This window comes from Electrophorus electricus, chromosome 7 (assembly GCF_013358815.1).
Source record: "Electrophorus electricus isolate fEleEle1 chromosome 7, fEleEle1.pri, whole genome shotgun sequence".
NCBI lineage: Eukaryota > Metazoa > Chordata > Actinopteri > Gymnotiformes > Gymnotidae > Electrophorus > Electrophorus electricus.
The window spans coordinates 11,807,131-11,829,799 of NC_049541.1; the positions used below are offsets into that span (position 1 = coordinate 11,807,131).

Sequence of the window (22,669 nt, forward strand, 5' to 3'; positions counted from 1 at the left end):
GGGAACAGGCGAGTGTCGTATAAACCAAGAACCAGGATTCATTCAATCTCATTAAGCCATAAGACATGCATGGACCTAGATTTTCTTTCCTAGACTCTAGCTACTTACATTGTGCAATGAATATAGTACATAAGTTGTGAGTGATGGTCTACTATGCTAACCCAAAGGTCTACAGCATGCATATTCAATTGGAGCCCAATTAGAGGTTCATCCTTGGACTAAGATAAGGGACCAATGTTACTCTCTTCAACAGTGTGAGGCCTCTATGTGCATGATAGGAGGTGAATGGGACAAGGATAGGCTTCCAAAATACATTGTTTATTTTCTGATTCAGACACCACACTACAACTACCCAACAAGGAACAATAACAGATGTTCAGCATACTTCCTGTTCTACTGATGATACAGTAAATGGAAAAAAGAGGGGAAAAAAGTTTGCAAATTAAATATTCCTCAATACTAGGGTAGGGCATATAAAAACTATTCACTTTATGTACAGATAAAGAACACAGGCGTTTCTTCCTGGCTTTTCACTGATGTAGTCATGGAGATGAAGGTGACACTGGTTGCCATGACTCACACCAGTTCCCCCAGGTCTAGCACACGAAATTTGTCCAAGTTGTAGAAGCAGGCCTTCACCACTCGACCCCCGAAATACCTTCCGTTCAGGTCCACCACAGCTGAGGAAGAACATACACAAACTCACAAGGTTAGCCGACGCCCAAACACACACACTTAACTGTAAACAGAATGGGTCATTCATTACCTTTATAGCCAGGAAACATGACAGAACACATTTGATTTTCAAATAAAACTTGGTATACCATACCAAGAATAGCAAAACTATACCATAAAACAAATTAATTTTTGGTTGAAAGAATATGCAGACTAAAATATGGAAATAAAAATAAAGGTCACAAATTCCATATGATGTAGCAGGAAAAACTAAATCCACAAAAAACCCTTATTCATATTACAATATTGCTAAATATCTTTTTGTTGAATTTTGAGAACCCTGAACAGGAAGCTCCAGCACTTAGCTGTTTGTTCCTGATTCCTGTAACAGATGACAAAACCAGCAATGCCTTTTTCCTACATGTACATTTAGTGGCACCAAATAGAACACTCCCAGTGTCACATTGTGTGTGTGTGTGTGTGTGTGTGTGTGTGTGTGTGTGTGTGTGAGTGAAAGAGACTGCAGGTGAAGACACCACTTCTTAGAGTATCTTCCCTATCGATGACCTCTCATTCTTAGAAGTGAGCTGTGGGATGCTGGCATTGTTTGTGGATATTGTTCCTTTATGCTCAAGAGCAAGCACCACTGAGTGTACTGTTTTAAAAAGTATACTCAATAAGGCCTTTGTTCGAAGGTCATGGTGTCTGGTTTCCTTCCTCTCAGGGGAGGCCAGATCTCAACAAGCTTGCTCATCAGTACAAGAAAAGTGGAGCTGCTGAAGGTTTGGATGCAGTACAACAGTAAAGTTCCTATAGAATATCAGAGTGCAGCTATTTCTACCCCAAACCACAACCTGTTCAAGTCAAAGGACTTGTGGAAAACTGGTCCAAACAAATGTGTCTGAGTGTGATTAAATGAACCAGTTTGGATTGTGAATTGTCTGGAGGTCTTGATGTAACTGCAAGGTGATGCAATACCTGAGGGACCATGCTCACTCACATGCTTCACTGACAGTGTGTGAGAGAGAGAACTGGAGCACCTGAATTATACACCACTAGGTATTTACATTAGTATGGTGTGGGGGGGGGGGGGGGCCTCACCTTTAATGGCTGACTCAACACGCTCAAATTCCAAGAATATTCTCACGGCCTCATCATCTGCCACATCCGAAATCTGAAGACACATAAGATCTGAACATGTTATATGCAAAATTATCCTTATAAAAATCACTCCATTATACAATGAATACTATACATACAAAAAACTAGAAAGACGTTTACTCTATATAGCATAGGTTTGTACTGGCCATTTGTAAAACTCCAAGGAATCCAAGCCTTTGTTCATTTTGTAGAAAGACAGAGCTGAACCTCTGTGTTCCAATTCAGTGGCTTATGTGGCTCAGTAATGGAGGGAAAAAATTGAACATCCTCAAAAATAAAGAATGTGGTCCATATACTACCAGAATAGATGAGGAAAGACCAGAGGTTTTGATCAATTTTATTCCATTTGTACAAACGTTTCAGCTTACTTCCCATCATCAGTGCTCATGGGAAACCACCTTGCACCCTGCTCACCTTCAATAAGCAAAAACAGATTAGGCTTCACCGATACAGGTTGTTTAATTAAATGTCTTAAAGAGACAGTAACAGCAAAAGAAAATAAAAATAATGAAGGAGAAAAGGAAAATGTAAACAATAACGAAGTGTTAAAAAGATGTATTAAGAAATGGCAATGTACCTCCATACTGTAAAAAAAGTTTAGATTGAGGCCTTCATTCACCACCATGGGAAACATGGAAGCCACCTCACAAATCCAAAACACCTTCCTCTGTAATAACCTTTTGTCTCACTCACCCCCTCTTCTTTGTATCCCAACCCTCTGAATAACATTTCTTAATGCATCTTTTCAAGGCTTTTATTATTGTTATACATTTTCTTATCTCCTTCATTATATTTAGTTTCTTTTGCTGTTACTGTCTCTAAGACATTTAATTACACAACATGTACAGGTGAAGCCTAAGCTGTTATTGCCTAAAAGGAAGAGCAGGGTGCAAGGTGGTTTCCCCTGAGCACTGACTGTAATGTAAACTGAAACATTTGTACCTGCTTCACTGGTTGGATTCAGATCATACTAATGGAATAAAATTGATCAAAACATCTGTTGGTCTTTCCTGTTCTTTTCTGGTAGTGTGCGGACTAGTCTTTATTTTTGAGGACATTCTATTTACTTCACACACCTACAACAAATGTCTTTCTATTTGTTTTTCTGGATTAAGTGCAAATACATAGCTTTTGTTTGTCAATGAAAATATGAATATCCACATTTGTACAGAACCAATTAGTATCCTAGAAGTGTCCCTACCTCAAAGATAACACACTTGATGACTTTGCCATATTTCTCACATTCCTCTTTCGTCTCAGCCTCCAGGTCTTCGTCCACCTCTCCTCTTCCCACCATATTCTGTAGACAGACACACAGACCTCATGAGGCACATTTTTTACCATGCGCCACATGGATATACACATCCATGGATGCAGCCATCAACAACCCCGCCCCCAATCTTCCCACTCCTCTTACCCTCAGCAGCACTACTTTTGTGGGGCATTTGAGGATCTCTGTCAGTGGGTTGACATCGTTTTTCTTCGTCTGATCCGCTAGACAGAAGATTATAGTAGACGTCACACAAAAGCACAATCAATGGCCCATTCTGTATTGTATAAATGTTACCACACTGTGATGGTTTATATGCATTTGAAAGATGATGAGTTCCCATCTACAGTTCCTTAATAGAGAGCTTGTTGTAAGTGTAAATGTCTGTGTACGTGCGTGCGTGCAAGTGATAAGCACAGTACATGTGGCACAAAATCACTTCTATGATTCATTGATGAAGTTGTCAAAAGCCCTGAGTCAAGGCCAAAGTAATGGCTAATTGCATGGGATGTGACATAACACCGGTGTGACTTTTTTTTTTTACAGTACTGCTATCACAATCATTCTTTGACCCTAAACTTCCAGAGATCTGGAGGTTGAGATTTTTAGTCCAGACACATATGAATGTGGTTTATGGAGCTAAACTACAAACACAGATGTATTTGTGTGTGGGTGTGTGTGTGTTTGAATTGTAGATTCCAACTTGCAAATAAAAGGTGAAAAAGATAAGGATGGATGGCAACCTAAAACAGGACAAATGTCTGAGACCAGACCTGATACTCCTGCATTATAGCCAGGTGCCTCAGCCGCATTCTGACTGGATCCTGGATCTGAAAAACGCACACAGTCCCATATAAGCACACAGAATTTAACATGCAGTTACAAAAAGCTTTGCACAGAAACAAAATGTACAAAAAAAAATTAATATGCAATCATGAGTTTCTTGCAAACAAAAATTGAGATTTAAAAAGAAAGTCAGAACAACAAAGCTTTGGGCCCATGTTGTGAAGGTTTACTTGCATGCCCATTGTTGTGCTGTGAGATTTAGTAAGTAGGTACACTCACTCTTTTCAGTTGAGTCTCCAATGATGATCTTGCCGCCGCGTTTGCTGGTCTTCTCCACTGACAGAGCTGTGCTCAATCCCTGCTCATGCTTCCCCAAGCCCTGGCCCTCCCGGAAGCCATACTTCTGCATGATCTTATGAGCCACAGTGCCCCTACATAGACAGAGCCACTCACATACACAGGGCCATATGCTTTTTTTTTTTTTTACCCTCAGGTGACATCATACAATGTTAACTATTAACAATTGCAGCAGTGTGTCACGTTGCTGACAGATAACGAAACCCGAATGTAGGGTGTGATTCTGACCTATGCTGACGTACGACATTATCTCTCACACAGCCTGTTGTGTTTCCCCACTTACACACAGCTCAGTCTTGAGCCCTGCACAAAATATGGCTGATATTCTTATTGAAAGTGAATGTGCAAGAGCTGAGTGGCAGTGTATGTTTGCATGTGTTGGGGTGGGGGGGTGGGGGGGGGGGGGGTCAAGGCATACCCCATGTTGGCCAGGAAGGAGCTGGTGGGGCCTGGGGGAGAACGTGGTCTCTCCGCATCCTCGTAGACAGGGGGTGGGATCGCCGCCTTGGACCGCTGACGACCCTCCTCGTCATAAGTGTATGATGCTGCCGTAGCAAAAAGAAGCACTGTGTGACTATAATGTCCAACTTTAAGAAAAGCCATTGGAGTTAGGAAAACTAGACTTTGATGTCACTAACAAATACAATGAGATTTTCCTCCAGTAGTCTGAAACAACATTTATTATGGGTCAACAGCCCAGCCTGGTGGAGATAGATTTAAACTACATCATACACCGGTTCACCTGCACGTGCTCTCTTGCAGCTCGGCCAGACGAGCTTAGGCCACAGTACATTTAAAATTATTAATAAACCACAGCTACATATAGAAAATCAACACAAGAAAAAGACGAAAGAAGCTGTAGGGCTTTACTTACAGTCCCGTTCCACTAGAGACGTTGGAGGGGCAATAGCAGCTCCACCCATAGCTATGGGGAATACAGAACTTGGATCAGTAAAATCTATGCAACAAGACTAAGATTCAAATATTTGCAGCTTGCACATTAGGGGACAGAAGGAAAAAGAGCCAACAGCCCAAAATCATATACAAGTTACCACAAGATAACACTGGCTAAATATAAAATACTTCATGTGTAAGAAAAGGAGAGAAAGCGAGAACATGCTAATTACTCCAGACACCCACTTCTCTTCTTCTTCTCTTTCTCGTACTCCTCTTCTTCATCAGAGTCTGCCTCTGTGGGGAACCGCGAGAAACCACTGGGGGCTCCTCCTTCGTGCCGCTCCTTGCGCTTCCTGTGGAAGCCGAGCACACAGGACATCTCAGCCAGCGATATGCACAACACACATGGGCCACAGAGATATTGCTGTGTGCAAGTGCATGGGCACGTGCATACTTCTCCCTCTCCTCGATCTCCTTCTGCCGCTCCTGCTCTCTCTGCCTCTGCCGTTCCTCTCTGTGTCTTTTCACCACTTTCTCATAGTCGTTGGGGAACAGGGGATCGTATTCATCCGCCAGCGGGATTAGAACATCACCTGCAGAAAAGCCACCCGGTGCAGAATCCTATCTCACACATGCATGCACATGCACACAGACACCCGCACTCAATTCATTTCAAATGCTGTTACACAGATTCATATAGCCAGATCTCGGTCTTCACTTCCTCTTATAACTGTAACAGTCTAAACTTGTCATATTACAACACAGCATGCCCAAGCTCATCATTACATGATTACATAAAATGACTTTTAAACTATGAAAATGACTCAAGTATGCAAGACAAAATATCAGTGAGCTTCTGCTAAGGGCACATATCTTCCTCTCCATGTCTCTCTCACCCAAGCGCGCACACACCTTCAACCCTGCTGCTACATGTGGAGGAGTATCTGAGATCTGTCGGTCTTCTCCAGCATTCCCTCTTTTCAGATCGATGACAGGGGCCAGAACAGTCGACTGCCTCATTCTCTGAGTCTGCGAGGGAAAGAAAGTTCTCATTCAGTCCTACTTCCTGTAGACCAGCCGCACAATCTCATTAGTTACATGCCTTGTAATGAATGAAGATAGAGCAACGGGGAGGACCGAACCATTTACACGTGCTTTCAAACATGCAGCTACCTTGCAGATCGGCAATGCGCACGACGGGGAGACAGAATGCATACCTTTGCCTGCGTCAAGGCAGCTTTTTTCACTTTTAGCTGAGACTGAAGTAGTTTGAAGTTCTTCGACCATCCTTCGGTTTTTGCGTCGCTGGTAGCGACCCCCAAATCATCGTAGAGAGACATTGGCTGTCCTGCTCGCGCAACGATATAGAAATAAAGCAAATAGCTAGTGGGCTTACTAAGAGTGTTTTAGTATTAAAATCTCTTTGAAATGTTCAATTAATTCCCCAAATTGCTGAGCATATTTCCCACCATACAGCCAGCTATCCACCCTGACTGACTAGCAAGCTAGCTAACCCAGATACCCTATCTAGCTAACAAGGCATTTGCTGAGACTAGCCTACGAAACTACACTTAAGAGTACTCTGTGTTTAAGAATGAATGTCTAGATTACAGAGACATAAAAAGTCGAACATGTTAACTAAAGGTGTGTGCAAAAACATACATCTAGCCAAAATAGCAAAAAATGACTAAGTGGCTATACAGCTAGCTAGCTATGTAGTTATTTATGCAGAAACTCACTTTCGACACGTTTAAAAAAAGAGATAGCGGCATTACAATGAACATTAAAATAATGTTAACCAGCGTCATCGCTGTTTGTCTGAAAAGCAAAAATACCAACCAAGAATCAGCGAATGCAGTATACCGCAGATTTAGCACAACATGCTAATACAGCGCCGTCTCCTTGAATTACGTAATCAGTAATGGCCAAATCCGACGTAATCAGCAACGGCCAAATGCCACAGAAAGTGCCACACAGTCACGATCACGAACATATGGAAAGCCAAAGTGGTCACGACACCTTCGACTGTATCGTTTCTCGGCCGCATACGTCATGGGACTGTCCAATTTCTAAAAAAGGGGGAGCCCTGACATGCGGCAGAGAAACGTGCCCTTCTGTTAACTCAATTCCAAGGAGGCACCAACATATCCTTTTCAGCCTCTGATTTCCCCACAAGCCTTTGCGTCGCATGAGCAGTTGCTGTCATAACATAAAATGCAGCTATACATAAATCAAACTGTATACTCATGGTAAAATGAACTTGCATGGCTGAGTTAGTATTCATTCTTTTTCATTACATTAGAACAATGTAAATCACCAGAACTAGGCCTATTGCTAAGTATATGTAGAAATGTTATTTCTAGTTATAGTTCTGGTATTATTTCATGCTGTAATGTACAGCTAATAATGGAAAGGAGATATGTTTATTTTGTCCTCAATAAGTGGACCTTTCCAGTTTTGCTCCACCTGTTTCTGTTGTTTTTTTTCTGCCACCACAATGCACATGTGCCTGCACATGGCATTACTTTGATGCCATCTGCAAATTGGTCCATACAATAACCTGTATATACAATGTATACAGGTCATGGTCCATTTAGGAGATAGGCCACTGGCTAAAAATGAATAGGAAAAATTGTAACTCTACACATATGCTGGGAACTGGGAACTCAGATTTTTCCAAATTAAAACCTTCTACTTCCCATATTAAAGCGTTCACATACAATCAGGCATCTGATGTTGTAAATATGAATATTTAGGGTAAAATGGTTAGTTTGTTTCTACTGAGTGAGCATAACGCTCAAGAAGAGATGTGTTTGAGGTCAGTGTACACTTTGTATTATTTTGCCCCACTAATGACCAGTACAGTTTATTTAACTGCATATCACAAATTTTTATTGAGCTATATATTAAAAATCTTAGAGATGTTGCATTCTATTGTTCCCAGAGTAAATACTCTAGTGTAATAACACATAATAGCATATTATTTTATGTACCACATAAAAAACAATATGCTGGTGTGTTCTTTGTGTTTGCTGATGGTACAATACATTTATATATATTGTGTGAACTTTACTGTAGTTTAGTGATCAGTAAGCAATAATACCTTGTTGTTCTCATAGCATCTGTAAAGGGAACGCAAATATTTTTTTTCCTTAGGAATGCAATATCCTGTCTGCTACACACACCCATTAAATCAGCCCCTAAGATGGACAGAATGATCTTACTCAAAATGGATGACAACACATTCAACTCACATCTTCATTATTCCTGAGATCTTCCACCTTTTTCAGTTACTGGGGAGAGAAGATGGGTGAATTCAAACTCTTGTGGGACACAGCCTGCATTGGTCAGGTCTACAAATTCATTGTGACCCCAAAAAGAGATTATGGTGCTTTGACAAATAAAGATCTGAAGAAGAATGTCAGAATAATACATGGGAATCATAGTCGAGCAAACCTTTGGTGGGATGAAATGCAAGTGGAGAGGCCTGAGGGACCTCTGAAACACCCGCTGGGATGGTGTGCAGGTTACTGTAGCAGCATGTTTATTGCATAATATGTCAATGGGTACTGCAAATGTATGTGTTGAACATCCAAAAACTAGCCCAAGACAAGATGATTAATGACATGTAAAGTTATTAGAAGCATCTGACCAAAAATCTAATGTGCAATAAACAGATCAGACTACAGTAAAATATTGTAGCAAGAATATGATCTAACGATCTAAAATATTTCCTTCTGTAAAAAGAAAGGAATATTTACAGTTTAGAGAATTTATTAAAGTTAAAAGTCCTTATTTGTCACGGGATGCTTCCACCCCCCAAGTCACGTGGTACGGCCTGCCGCGTGCAGGGGGGGTTCACCCATGGTTGTTGCCACACCTCCGTGAAGGCACGCACGTGTTAACAGTGTGAGTGGACCACTCACCTCATGTCCATATACTAATTTCAATGGACTAAACCCTGTGGAGTCAGTCATTCATAGAATCTCTCATAGCCAAAAACAAAAAAAAAAGGCAATGCACTCCCCAGAATCTCTAACACAATGTGTTCTTAAGCATCTGATGATATTGTTCAATAGCACCCTGAGACTTGGGATGGTATGTTGATTACGTTGTGTGTTTGATTCCGAATTCATATATTACCTCATGAAAAAGAAAAAAAAAACCACAATCATGTTAGCCTATTCTTAGACAAATCTAACCTAGAAAAATTGAATTAATGCTATAACCATAAGCTTGATATTTGGGGTATCCTGGTAGTCATGTCAATTATTGTCAAGAACTACTCAAGGCTTCTCTTGATTTTGAGGGCTTGTCCAATCTATGAGTACTTTGAAAAATGGCTCTTTGCACGCTGCTAATGTGCCTTTGGGATAAACTGATTTGGTTTTCTGGCCACATGTAGCAGGAACAAAAATAAGTCGTCACATCCTTATGAATTTTTCTCAGTAAAAGTGCTTCATGCAGCTCCAGTTATTTGTTGAATACTGTTACAACCCCGTCTAGGCTGTGAGGCTGTAACAAGGAAAAATAAATGTAAACGACTAAGGGAATGCAAGTTGTAAAAAGTGAACAGCAACAAAACAAACAAAAGCGCAATTAGAAATCTCATTTTTTAGTGTAATTTACAGAAGATATTATTTATTAACAATTATACTGGTGCAATGTTTTCAGGAGTGACCCAAGCCAAAACAAACAAAAGCCACACTAATGAAAGAAAAAACCACACTAAATAATCCTAACAAACAAAGGAAATATACAACACTTTCCTAACTACTTGACAGAGGCAAAACCCACACCAAACAAAAATGTCAGTCACTCCCTACTACAAGTATCCAACAACAAAGTACCAAACAAAACAATATTTACACACTCCATACAATATCTATATATATGTACGTACGTACACACACACACACACACACACACACACACACACACACACACACACACACACACCACACACACAGACACACAGAAAGGTGTGTGTGTGTGTTTGTGTAACAATATCTTTGTGAAGACAAGTACAAAGTTGGTTTGGGCAGGCTTGCAGACGACAAGAAGGTGAAACTCTGTCATGGCCAGGTGCCTTCTTCACTTTTCTGATGAGGTGTTGCAAATCTACCTTGCAGATCTTCAGGGCAGGCTGAGTGGGTAGCTGGGTGCTGATGAGGTGTGGCTTGTGGTCAAATAGGTGTGTGGTACCAGGCTTTTGAAACCAGCAGTAGAATGTGTTAAGGTCATTAGCCAGCTGACCATCACCCATTGTCTGGGAGGTGTCGTTCCTAAATCCCCAGTCAGTTAGTTGTTAAGTTAAACATTCAAATATAAAATGAAGAAGATGCAGACTTCAGAATTAGCTAAAGAGAATAGCTGGTCTTTTATTGCAAGTTAACGCTAAAAAGCATTATTGAGGCACCCCCTGGAGAATGTCTAACCACCAAACAAAGAACCCACATTTTTATACAAGGGTCAAAATTAATTATGCATTCACCCAACTGTTTTACATATTAGGATTTGCCTTTGTCACTATTACATCCAAACCATACATTAGTCAACATTTGCAAAGTGACATTCCACACCTATACCAGTTGAAACCCATTACCACCACATTCCAAGAGAAGACTTCTCTTGACCTTATCCTAAAGAAGAGTTTTTCTGTACCATCCTGAGCCTTGTGGAGAGCTCATATATATTACCCTGAGGTCCACCAAAGCCTACCCAGGATCCTTTGTTGAAGCCTGCAGAAGCCTCTACAGAGGCCTTTACGTTTTACTTTGTCAATATGTCTAATGCAATGTTAGGCCTCTTTTGCCTGTTAAAACTTTTATTACCTCAGAGGCTGGCCTTTTGTAGCTGGTGATGTTCAACATGCTTTTCCAGATGGCTGAGGGCTCATTAGTGGACATCATTCTATGCAGTTTATCTCTGTGTATCAGTCCATGCTGCTTGGAGCATTGTCATACATACCACAGTCTGTTAATTCCAAGCAGTCTTGGAGTCTTTCTTTAGCTTCATTAGTCCATGTTTTCACAGTACTGACACACAGTACTAGTAAGTCTGGCTCTTTTGAAGTACCCCAAAACGATGAATGAATGCTGAGTGTGGTTGTTTGTGTTCGGCACTCGTGATCTGCTCTGCTAGAGCTTGCAGTTCCTCACGTGCGCATGCATGAGGTGGAACGTATACCCCTACAACAGAGGAGAACTCCTGTGCACAGTAGAATGGTTTACACTTTATGTGTAAACGCGATTCTAAGTTAGGACTGCATGATTTTGTTAAAAGTTACATCCGTACACCAACATCTTTTAATGCAAAAACAGATTCAGCCTCCTTGTTTTCCCTGAGAGCTCTGTAGCACGGTCTGCTCTGCAAGTCCTCGTTTGTTCTGTTAAGCAGTGAAAGTTTATCCATTTTGTTCCCTAAAGAACAAAGGTTCGCAATATGGACGCTGGGCAGCAATATGCTGCCAGAGTTTCATGAGCCACGAGTCTATACCGCATGGCATGGACTGCCTGATATTTAAGTAAACTTCTGCACTGTATATGAGTTTGTTTAGTTCACATGTGACAACACAACTATGGATAAACAAACCAAACATTAAAGAACTCCACACCAGTGTCGTCATCTGCGGCGCCATGTTGTGTGCCCACCTCACATACAACATCTGAATTTGATTGTTCGTTTAGGTTAATCTGCACATCAAGGTATTAACAAGGTGTTTATTGTGCATTGTTACAATTTATAATGCAATTATTAGTGATTTTCACAAAACATACCTTCATTCATGTACTAATACAGGTCACAGTGGATAAAGCTTATTTTATAGTGAATAAACCATTTAAGAGCTTTTAATTTAATTAAAAATGCACCACTAAAGTAGTTTTGCCTATGAGGTAGCGTGATACAGGTGTTCCTGTAGAAAGGTCAGAATTTTTCCCCATGAGTCCTCTTGGGCATCTGCATGTGGTTTGGCCTGTCCACCCCAGAGCATGAGCGCTGTGGTCATTGACACATATAAAAATCAGAAAGCAAGATCTGTCTGTGTGTGTGTGCGTGTATAATAATAATAATAATAATAATAATAATAATAATAATAATAATAATATATATCAGAGTACACGTTTCATATTAAAAGATGTGCACATATACTTTTCCCTTTGCCTTGCACTCTGAAGTTTGTGGCCCGGTGGTGTGGCGAGTATGGCGGCTCAATTAGGTGACCTGCACCAGGGTAGATGTGGACTTGGAGCAGGTGATGATTTCCAGCCTTTTCCATTATCTGTTGTATCTAAGGGAAAGGGACCCTGAGGTACAATTATCATGAGATGATACCTAACCTAACCCTAACTTTATGTACAGGTTATGTCGGGATCAGTTTTAGAGATCATGTGGTCAGGTTAGTCAATCAGTACTCATCCACAACCCATCTAATTTCACGTCATACTCAATAACACCAGAACATTTATGTATGAGGATAAAGAAGCAACCCAGGTCTCACCTTTGTATCTACATTTCAATCAACATTTACTAGATTTGAAATGGTTAACGTTCAAAGTCACAACTCAAAACTGTTCTGAAGGAAATGTTCTGAAGTTGTGGTTTTGCACTTGAGCTTTGAAATGTGGATTTTTAAATCTATAGCCCTTCTGAACACTATTTTATATGTGCATTTTAAAGTTTCTATACAGACACTGGGCCCATCTTGTCATAAACATTTTTCAAGCTACCCTCTACAATATTCATATCCTGTTAGCTTCACAGGTTTATTGCTGAGTGGATAGTATATAGGTCATGTATCATTCTCACACCATCCAAATAAACTGGCATGAAAGTAGTACAGTAGTGACTGTTGTGCTGCTACATGTTTACTAGGCACAGCGGTGTTGTGGAGGGAATTTATACATCAGGGTCAATTTTGAGTTAAGAGTGGTCCACCACGCAAAAATACCCAGCCAAGAGGGGTTCTATGGTCAAAAACTGACCAGAAAGGGCTAGAGCAAGGCAAAACTTCTGAACCACCACCAAGGGCTATAGACTTTAATGGTCCACTTACAAAGTGTTTCTAACAATATGATTGGTAAGTGTATACTAAGCTGCTGGTTTATTCCAAAAGCACCTGGTGACGTAGAAGAAGCATTCTGACCCAATGTCTGACAAGGATCGATTCCCATTATTGTAATGTGTCTTTGCGAGGGGTCTGTGTATCTGTGTGGTAGATAGCTAGCTAGGTAAATTAACAAAAGACACAACCTGGCCTCATACGTAATTTACATGAAACTGAGAAAATCCTGTTTTGAGTTATCACTTTTTTGATTCTAAATGTGAATGTATTAGTAAATGGGCTAACATATAATCTAGCATTAATCATGTCAGTTATTCTTGTTACTCTGGTGTAACAAAATGAAAATGAATCTAGATCATATTTTTAGAGCATGAAATATTTTCATCTTAGTTATGGCCTTCTATTGAAATACTGGACAAATGGCATTCCTTATTGAAAAGGGGACCCAGAATTTCTTGGTGCAAAATGGGGTCAATGTGTTATAATAGGCATGCAGCAATCGATGCTATGTAAAAAATCTCAATATTGAATTAGCAAGTAAAATATATTGTGTTGCCCTATGGGTTATGTATGTGTGTTATTGAACTGTAAATGATGTACAGAGCTGTGATCTTACATCTTCAGCAGACTCCACAGTGGGCCAGTTCTGATCATCACCAGCGACCACTAACAGCACTGGACATGTTATCTGTCCAACCTACATGTGATACAAACACTTCATTATGGGCAAACACATACCTATACATTCAAACCTATAAACAAATAAAATATCTTACATACCCAGATGTCTTTGACAATATTCTACGATAAAAAAAACTACACTGAAGCCCAAACTAACGAGAGGACTGTAATAAAAATAATAAAGTCCTGTAAATTATGTAACTTACATCCACTTTCAAGGTGGGATCTGTTGTGATGGGCAGGGCAACATCTCTCCAGATGACCTGATTGTTCTCTATCCGAATTTTACTTCTATATCTAAAAGTCATAATTTCATTTAATTTTAAAAACATAATACAAATCCATTAATAAATCATATAGTTAGCACTTCTACCTGTACAACACAACAGTTGATGACTCATAAGAACATTTGACCTGCAGCCCACTTGGTCAGAATGTGAAGAAGACTGTAGATGCACATCAAATTCTGAAGGTGGCATTACTCTGAGAACATTTAGGTTGAATGTTGTGAAGGCAGAACAATAAAACACACCAAAGCCACCAGTGAAGTGAGCAGAACTGTTTGATGCCAAAACAAGTCCTACCGAGCCACGTTTTTATCTAATACACATTGAACAGATGTGTACAGATTAATGCATACAAATTATGCAATAACCCTAGAAAATAACTAAATTATTTTAATGATTAGTTTTTTTTTCACTTTCACTTCTTTACATTGTGCTTATTCTCATTTGAAATTAACATGACTTTTATCGCCATCTCTGCATTTTTGTCTCAGTGTTGTTTTATTCAGTCCGTCACCTCATTGAGCAAGCCTGCTAAGTATCTAGCTATCCAGAACATCTTGACCTCAAGTATAATTTTGAAGGGGTTGTTGTCTTGTGTGTTATGCTTTCTTCAGCCTGCTAGTAGCTAGCTACCTAGATAACTATGGGCATGAGGAGTCAACCTGAGCTACCGTCCCCAGAAAGTGGTTCAACTTCATGAGCCTCAGCATCAGCCTGTGAACTACAGAAACATTTTTTCACGATGCGAATCTGCAGTTGTAGCAGGGAGTTGGAAAACGACCAAGTCTAATGAATTGCTGCTGGCTTGCTAGTTAGCTATATAACATTAAGTGTGATTACCTCACTAGTATTAGCTGAATTGACTGTGTTTGAGCATAGATATATACAGTAGATGAGCCACTGGTTTATGAGATGCATATCTGTCATGCAGATGTGTTCTGAACCGTCCAAATAGTTGAAAATGCCAGATTTGTGTGCTACTTTGGATGTTATAAAATAAATACCAAAACTAAGTAACAGGAAATAAAATTCACAAGTTATATCTTAGAGTATTTTCTTTTTTGAACGTAAGCTATTCTTATTTTAAGTTGGCAAAGATACTGTCCTGATACTAAATTAAGATAAGATTAAGGGCCAAATGTTTACAACTTCAACATTGTGCAGGAACCCCACATGTAAGCGGCAATGTTTATACTAGATTTAATACAGAATGTCTCATTCATCCAGGTGTGAGTCCACTAGGTGTTTGAATTCTTCAGAATGTGAAGAAATCACTGAAAAAAATGACTTCTTGATCTTTTAAGCCATGTTTCAAACAAAATGATATCCAGTTAGTTAGGTTTATTTACAGATGAGGACATGGCTTTATTTATTTCCTGGCTTTATTTATGGGAGAACAGAAGAATCACCATCTTCCATTTTCAGTTTAATCCTTGTTTTTAGTCAATAATAATTTAGTACAATGTCTGTTTTCCTTTTTGCATGCAGGTACAAAATGCTACCTACTACCTTTTTTGTTGCTTTCCTGCTACAACACCCCTAATGCACCATGTCTATAGTTGAAGTAGTTGTTGGAGCAGGAATGATTGGAGATACGTGTAACTTTTGCTGAATTACTTAATAGCTCGTGTTTTCAGGATTTCTGCACTGTTACAGAACAAGGTACATTTTAACAACATACATTTTAACTACAAGTTTAACTACAAGTTGCGTGAAACAGAAACATACATTTATTCAAACACGTAAGAAAGACGACGTAGCTCATAAGATATCATATGGTTAAACATAGACAACATCCATACCTAGACAAGAGACTTATATTCGCTCACTATGACACAGAACAAGGATCAGTTGAGAAACATGAGAGGACGTGGCCATGCAAACACACACGCAGGCTTTTGGGAGGAGGGGCCGTATGATGACACATGACTGTATAATATTATGCATTTTAAGATAAGTTTCACATTATTGTATTAGGGCATTTTATTTGATTGCCTTCTTGGAGAAAAAATAATTACTTACTGCCAGATATTAATGAAGGGACACATCTATATTTACAAAAAAATAAATAAAAAATTTACAAAGGAGGTACTGAAAAGATGTTGCACTTTTATAAGTTTGGGATTTTTTTTTCCCCATCAATAGTAACCCTAAAATTAGAAGCTCAGGCTCATAGCACACTCCCTCATGTCCTACTGTTTAAATATATCCCATAATATGACAAACTGAGCGCTTACTTCATTACGTCCTCAAAGGTTTCATCCAAAGACTTTTTGATGAGCGGAATATGACTGCCACTGATGCACACACAACACTGGGGCTACACACAAATAAAAAGTATCATCATTTGTGTCTCAGTGTTTGTATTATGCATGTTTATTTGGTGGCAGTACATGAAACTCACCTTAATGATTTTTGAGTAGGCAGCCATAGAGAGGGCGACAGCACCACCAAACGAGAGACCACACAGAGCCAATCTGTCCCTCTGCACCATGCCATGATTCTGCAGGATCTGATATGCTGTCTACAACACAGACAGACAAACTTTCATTCCAATTGGGAAATGTTCAGTCATCAGTACCAACCTATTTAAGATACCAAGACAGGAAACGAGAAACCTGAACCAACATGAACGCTGCATTTAAATGCATGGTATCCAGATACTGAAATGTTAGAAATGCCATTCTTCATTTGTTACCCTTAGGGGGTAAACTGTTTGTATGCACACCACATTAAATCAAGGTAAAGGGTTAGTGGTTAGTGGACTCTGCTTGCTAGTGTTTTTTTTCAGCCCTTTCACAACTCATTCATATGAAACCAACTATGGTTGTGCTTACAGATCTGTAGGAAGAGACTATAACAGCACAGAGCACTACAGCACCCAAAACAAAGAACATTCAACACAGATTTATTGAATTAGGTGTTAGGTCTATATTCCTATCACAGTATTTGTTTTCAGAACTGCATTCAGAATCTCCTACATGAATAGTGCTGACAATATTTTTAAAGTATGTCCAAGTAAGACCAATTATTATCAGCCCAGAGAATCACATCTTGCTTCCATGTGTTTTGCTGTGCAGTGCAGGCATGAATATGTGTGTCAAGGAAAGAGAACAAAGGGAATTACCTCAAAGTAATTGACATCAGCCTTTAGTTTTTTTAATTCACCAGGAGTCAGATACTCCAGTGCCATTGATGCAAAGCCATGTGATGCCAGGAGGGCGGCTCGATACTCCACCAGCCCACCACCCCCTCCCCACATATCCAGCAGACCAGGGAATGGGCCAGGGCCTGGAGATACACACACACACACACACACACACACACACACAGACGATTCTGATTCTCGCTACTTGTGGCAATATGTATAATTCTTTCAGTGCTTTTGTGTATAAAAAGTGCTGTGATGTCTCAAATGACCAATTACATACTTTGGACTGACTTCATAGTATTAGTTTTATGCAAATTTAAGTAAGCAACATGCACCAATTGTGCAATTAAATATGAAAAAAGGTATCATTTGTATCATGCACAGGGTCAGCAATTCTTAAGTTTCTCACACAGAGCAAACCTTTGCAAAGGTGTTTGCATATGTTTTTGTTTGTACCTGGAGGTATGAACAAAGTTCCTCGAACACCTCGCTCTCTGATATCGAGTCTTCGTACACCTGGAGCCATGTACCATCGCTCTATAACAAGGCTCTCTAATGGCGTGAGCTGAGTAAAACCCTGAGAAACATGTCCATCATGCACAGAAATGTGGAATACCAGTGGTGACAGGACATCTTTCTTTCGTAATCTAAATTAAATGAAGTGTAAATGCATGAATGGACAACAGAGAGGGAGGGAAAAAAGAGAAAGCAAAGCAAGTTACAAAAGGACTATTCATAGCTTCAGGCATTATATTATCAATGATTGTTAACCTAGAAAGACTCACGATTCTTCATATAAATACAACACTTTCACACTTTCAACCTGTTGCTTTATGTGCAAACTAAAGTCATGATGTCCATCTTTGTGTATAGACCACTGAAGCCCCACACATAACTTATACACAGGTGTAGTGCAGTGTAGAAGACCTCAGTCCTGCTCGACTCCCTGGCACTGGCCGAAGACTCCACATCAGGCCCATGGCCTCCACACCTACATAGGTGCCGCTCAGACTGGCGTCCTTTGCCACTGCGTGCACACATGTATCACACAAAAAAGTCAGAAACGTACTCAATCCTAATCATAAATGTAATTCACACGCAGCAGTCATTCACTTACATTTATGACACACGATATACATCAATGCCCCCAAACAACTTAATATTTTGCAGGGAGCATTTTCATACAATTTAAACCAGCTGTTTTTCACAACCTAAAAGACGTGTTTAGCTGGCTATGTAGCTAAGTGTGTATGTCATTTATTGTCAACATATGTAGCAAAACTGTTAATTAAAGTATAAATATTCACCGGTCACGGTGCCGTTGTCGTCGCTGACATAGTGTCCGAAGGCTTCCCAAAAATCCTTATCTTCTGACTGATGCACAGAGTGAAGTGTCACATCTTGTTTTGGTCTTAAATTCCTCACGACGATCTGTATCTTCTCGTCTACAAGTCCCCGCGTCGGCTTAATCGAAAGCAGTGGGCATGCTTGGACCACGGTGCTCAACAACCTGAGAAGAGAAAAGCGAGACGTTTTAAGTGTTGAAGGAACTTATTTTTCACAAACAATTCGCCATTCTGCCAGAACTAAAGGTTTGGCAAACCAACGAGCTAACCAGTAGCTGATAGATTGTAAATTTGCATTGCATGCAACTTTAAACACGTAAAGCGGATTTAGGCAAACTCAAGAACCTCCACTCCTACCGCTTTATAGTCAACATTTTCACAAGTCGTCCTAATTGTCCCTGTATCTCCTACACAATGTGAGTGCTTCTACTTAAACTGAATTTGTATTGCTGTGGGTTGTAATGGTCATTAATTTGCGTACTGTTCCCTTAAATTACGTTTAGCCAAAAGGCGTGTGCACGTAGGCCACGCACAAACGTTCTGGTTTTGTACTGTATTGCTGGACCCAGCTCTTCATTTATCATTATTTACTTCTTTAGTAATGCATTATGAGCTTTGGCTGTTTTTACAACTCACGTATGAGCTGTCTACAATACTCCAGGAGCGAGCCTATGTCACATGGCGAATAAACCAGCAAGTTTGCTACTAAACTGAGTGAGTCTGGTGCACATCTCCTCCACCGTGCTTCACAGAACTCTCTACCTGTCCCAAAGCTCTGCTCATCTGGGTTGGAGTGTAACTAAAATAACCCTAACTCCAAGTGTTACAACTGGCGCCCGAACATTTCTCTTCTCAATACCTGGACTTGGTTGCGTTGGTCATTACAAACTTTACCAATGTTCACCCCGCTGCACGGAATAGTGGTCGGATGCGTTTTTAGGTTTTCTCCTGATTCGCTCTGCGGAAGCACTGAACAGCCTCGCGTGAAGCACATTTAAACTGAATAAACGATAATATTCGGACGGTGGATTGAGCTAGATTTTTTGTGTTTACTTTGAACTGTTTTGTGCTTCCAGTGGACATTTACTTTTCCCTACTGTGTGAGGATAAGGTCCTTGCGAACCTTTACTAAAATGGACGTCACAAACAGCAGCCCTCAGCTCCTCTCCACATCGGATTGTTGAGAGCAGTTCCAAGAAGGTTTGGGTAAATTGGACTGAAATTACTCACAAGCTATGAATTTGAAATATCAGTTCCATTGTAATATCTGTGTAATATCACTGTGGTTGCTGTTTCTGTACTGTACTTTGACTATATTCTGAGAATTTACATGTACATGTTGTTTGTTCATGCATCAGCCTGTAACTGAAAACAGTGACCATTTTTTTTATATTTGCACACAAAATGGCAACTTACTCAGGTTTACATTTTGATTCAGACATATTACCTGTAAACTCTGTGACTGACCATGAGCGTGCAGTACCATGACTGACTAGAGCAGAGCTTAAAACACAAGTCAGGCTGTTAAAAGCTAAAATAGCTAGGTTACAAGACAGCCTGGATGACATTGATGATGCACAGACGACACTTCTGAGTCATTGGGAGAAAGTAATTAATCAGACACATGCTCCCTGTGCCACTTCTCAAACCCCTAACCCTCCAGTTGCTACTTCCACCCCACTTTATACTGATTTGTCTTGCCAGGCCCCGATCTCCTGTCAGCCCATGACAGTTGATATTAACCAGCTTCAAAGCTCAGCCTACAGTCTACATTATTCACTGGAACTAAGTCAAGCAGCCAGAGTACTCACTACTGTCCTTCATCGAACAAAACTGGAACCCCCAGTATTCAGCGGTGATAGTGAGATGCAACCAGAAGAATGGCTGTAGCAGCTGGAAATTTACAATTCTTCTCTTGCTTTGAATGATGACCAATTGCTGCTTGAACCCCCGAGATTCCTTACTAAGGAGCCTCTTAGAAAGCACCTAATTTCATGGGACCAGTTCTGTGACTGAGGTTTTTCTTTCAGCTGACCTTCAAGAACGCATTCTATGAGGTATACTGGACCGTTTCCAATTACCCAGGGGACCCTTTCCTACCTTTGTTGCTCATATGCTCAATGAGTTTGACAAACTAAGGTGCCCACCACCAGGACAGGAAAAAGTTACTATTATCTGCTGATGAGCTCTCGACAAATAGAGTTGCAATCTATGGCATGACTATCTCCTCTGTAGTTGACTTACTAATGCGTGCCCATGAGCTGCACTCTGCACTTGGCCCATGCTATCCATTCCAGCCCCAAGAACAGTATATACGTAAGCCTGTGAAAAATAGAGTTTGCTTTAACTGTTCTTTACCTGGTTATACATCTTGCAGCTGTCCTAACTGTAATGTTGTTCCAAACAGAGATTGAAAATGCTCAGAAGCAAATGGAAGGTGAATCTCACCATGTGGATTGTAGTGACACAACAAGTAGTGCTAATGAAAGAGGGAGAAAACAAACCAACAAACAGAGGAGGGAGGACATTTCACAGAGGCAGCCCTCCCTCCAGATCCTAAACTTGCCTCAATCAAATCTTGATTCTTCACATGACCCACCCAGTTTAGGTCATGTGGAAGACATTTATTTTAATGCATTCTGGAACATGCCACTGAGAGTGAAAGTCAACCTTAACGCTAAAGCACTAGATGCTACGATTGACACAGGCGCTTCACTGTCGGCCATACGGACAGACCTTATTGACCAGTCTAACTGCAATACTCAAGCCATGGGCAGCTCCACCATTTCAACTTGCAGATGACACTTGCTGTAATCTGGATGGGATTGTATGGCTGATCATTGGCTTTATGGGTAAATGTTTCTATCACTGCTTTTTCATTCTCCCAGCCCTCTCCACCCCTTTAATCTGGGGAATGGATTTCATGTTATGAGTATCTGTTAGCATTCACATCCCTTCTAGAACCATTGTGTTTGCTGATGGGCCTCCTGGATTTGATGACACAGACATCATGGATATCTGTGAAGGAGGAGATCTAATGAGCATTGTTGCACCACCGTTAATGCTCAGTGACAAAGTGAATAGTTCCTGCTTAGAAACCGTAGATAAAGCCAAACTAATGAGTCTTCTGGAAGAATTCAGCCTATTGTTTGATGGGCACCTAGGTCATACCGATCTGATGGAGCATGTGATTATTACAGGGGCCACAAAACCAATCAACCTGCCCCGGTATAGTTTCTCTCCCACAAATAAAAGGATCATTGAGGAGCAAATCTAAAAGGTGTTTTAAGACAGAATTATTAAGCCAGCATCCAGTCCATGGGTGGTTATTGTTAATCGTCCCAGATCGGAACCAAGATTTTGCGTGGACTACTGTGGCCTTAACCAACTAACAGTCAGACTCATACCCACAACCTAGGGTTGATGAATCTCTAGATTTCCTTGCCAGAGGGAGTTTTCTTACCAAGTCTCTGTAGAGGATGAGGCAAGTCTCTGTAGAGGAGGAGTCCAGGCCTAAGATGGCTTTTATCTCCCACTGTGGTCTATTCCAGTTCTCCCATTCAGCCTCTGTAACGCTCCTGCAACGTTCCAGAGGCTAATGAGCAACGTTCTTGCTGGACTCGTATACAAGTGCTGCACAGTTGGATGACATCGTTGTTGCCTCACCGACATTCGAGCAACACCTGGCCGACATGCGAGAAGTGCTGTCCAGACTTGAATTAGCGGGTCTCTCTTTAAAAATGGTGAAGAGTCAGTTCTGTCTAAAAGAGCTCAATTTCCTTGGGTACTGTGTTACCCTGTCAGGAATTCTACCAGACCTAGACAAAGTGAAGGCTGTGGCTGACTTTAAAACTCCATGCATGGTGAGACATGTGAGGCAATTCCTATGTCTTGCAAGCTACTATCATCGCTTCACTAAAGACTACAGATGTCCTGCTGAGCCCCTATTTGAACTCACAAAACTGGACACTCAGTTCCTCTGGGATAAAAAAT

The 22,669-nt window shown here is 40.5% G+C and overlaps 1 protein-coding gene and 1 pseudogene across 1 annotated transcript; both read right to left on the reverse strand.

The window, feature by feature from the left end:
- Positions 1-297: 297 nt before the first annotated feature.
- Positions 298-7,088, reverse strand: rbm17 (RNA binding motif protein 17). The gene is made up of 13 exons (XM_027020691.2): positions 6,986-7,088; positions 6,364-6,494; positions 6,059-6,175; positions 5,601-5,767; positions 5,390-5,499; positions 5,124-5,174; positions 4,668-4,794; positions 4,172-4,323; positions 3,880-3,936; positions 3,254-3,330; positions 3,038-3,136; positions 1,777-1,849; positions 298-680 (listed from the first exon to the last, which is right to left on the reverse strand). The coding sequence occupies exons 2-13, from the start codon at positions 6,484-6,486 to the stop codon at positions 577-579; spliced, it is 1,257 nt and encodes a 418-aa protein (XP_026876492.1). The 5' UTR covers positions 6,487-6,494; positions 6,986-7,088; the 3' UTR covers positions 298-576.
- A 4,932-nt stretch (positions 7,089-12,020) lies between these two features.
- On the reverse strand, positions 12,021-22,370 carry LOC113568946 (annotated as a pseudogene).
- Positions 22,371-22,669: the final 299 nt, after the last annotated feature.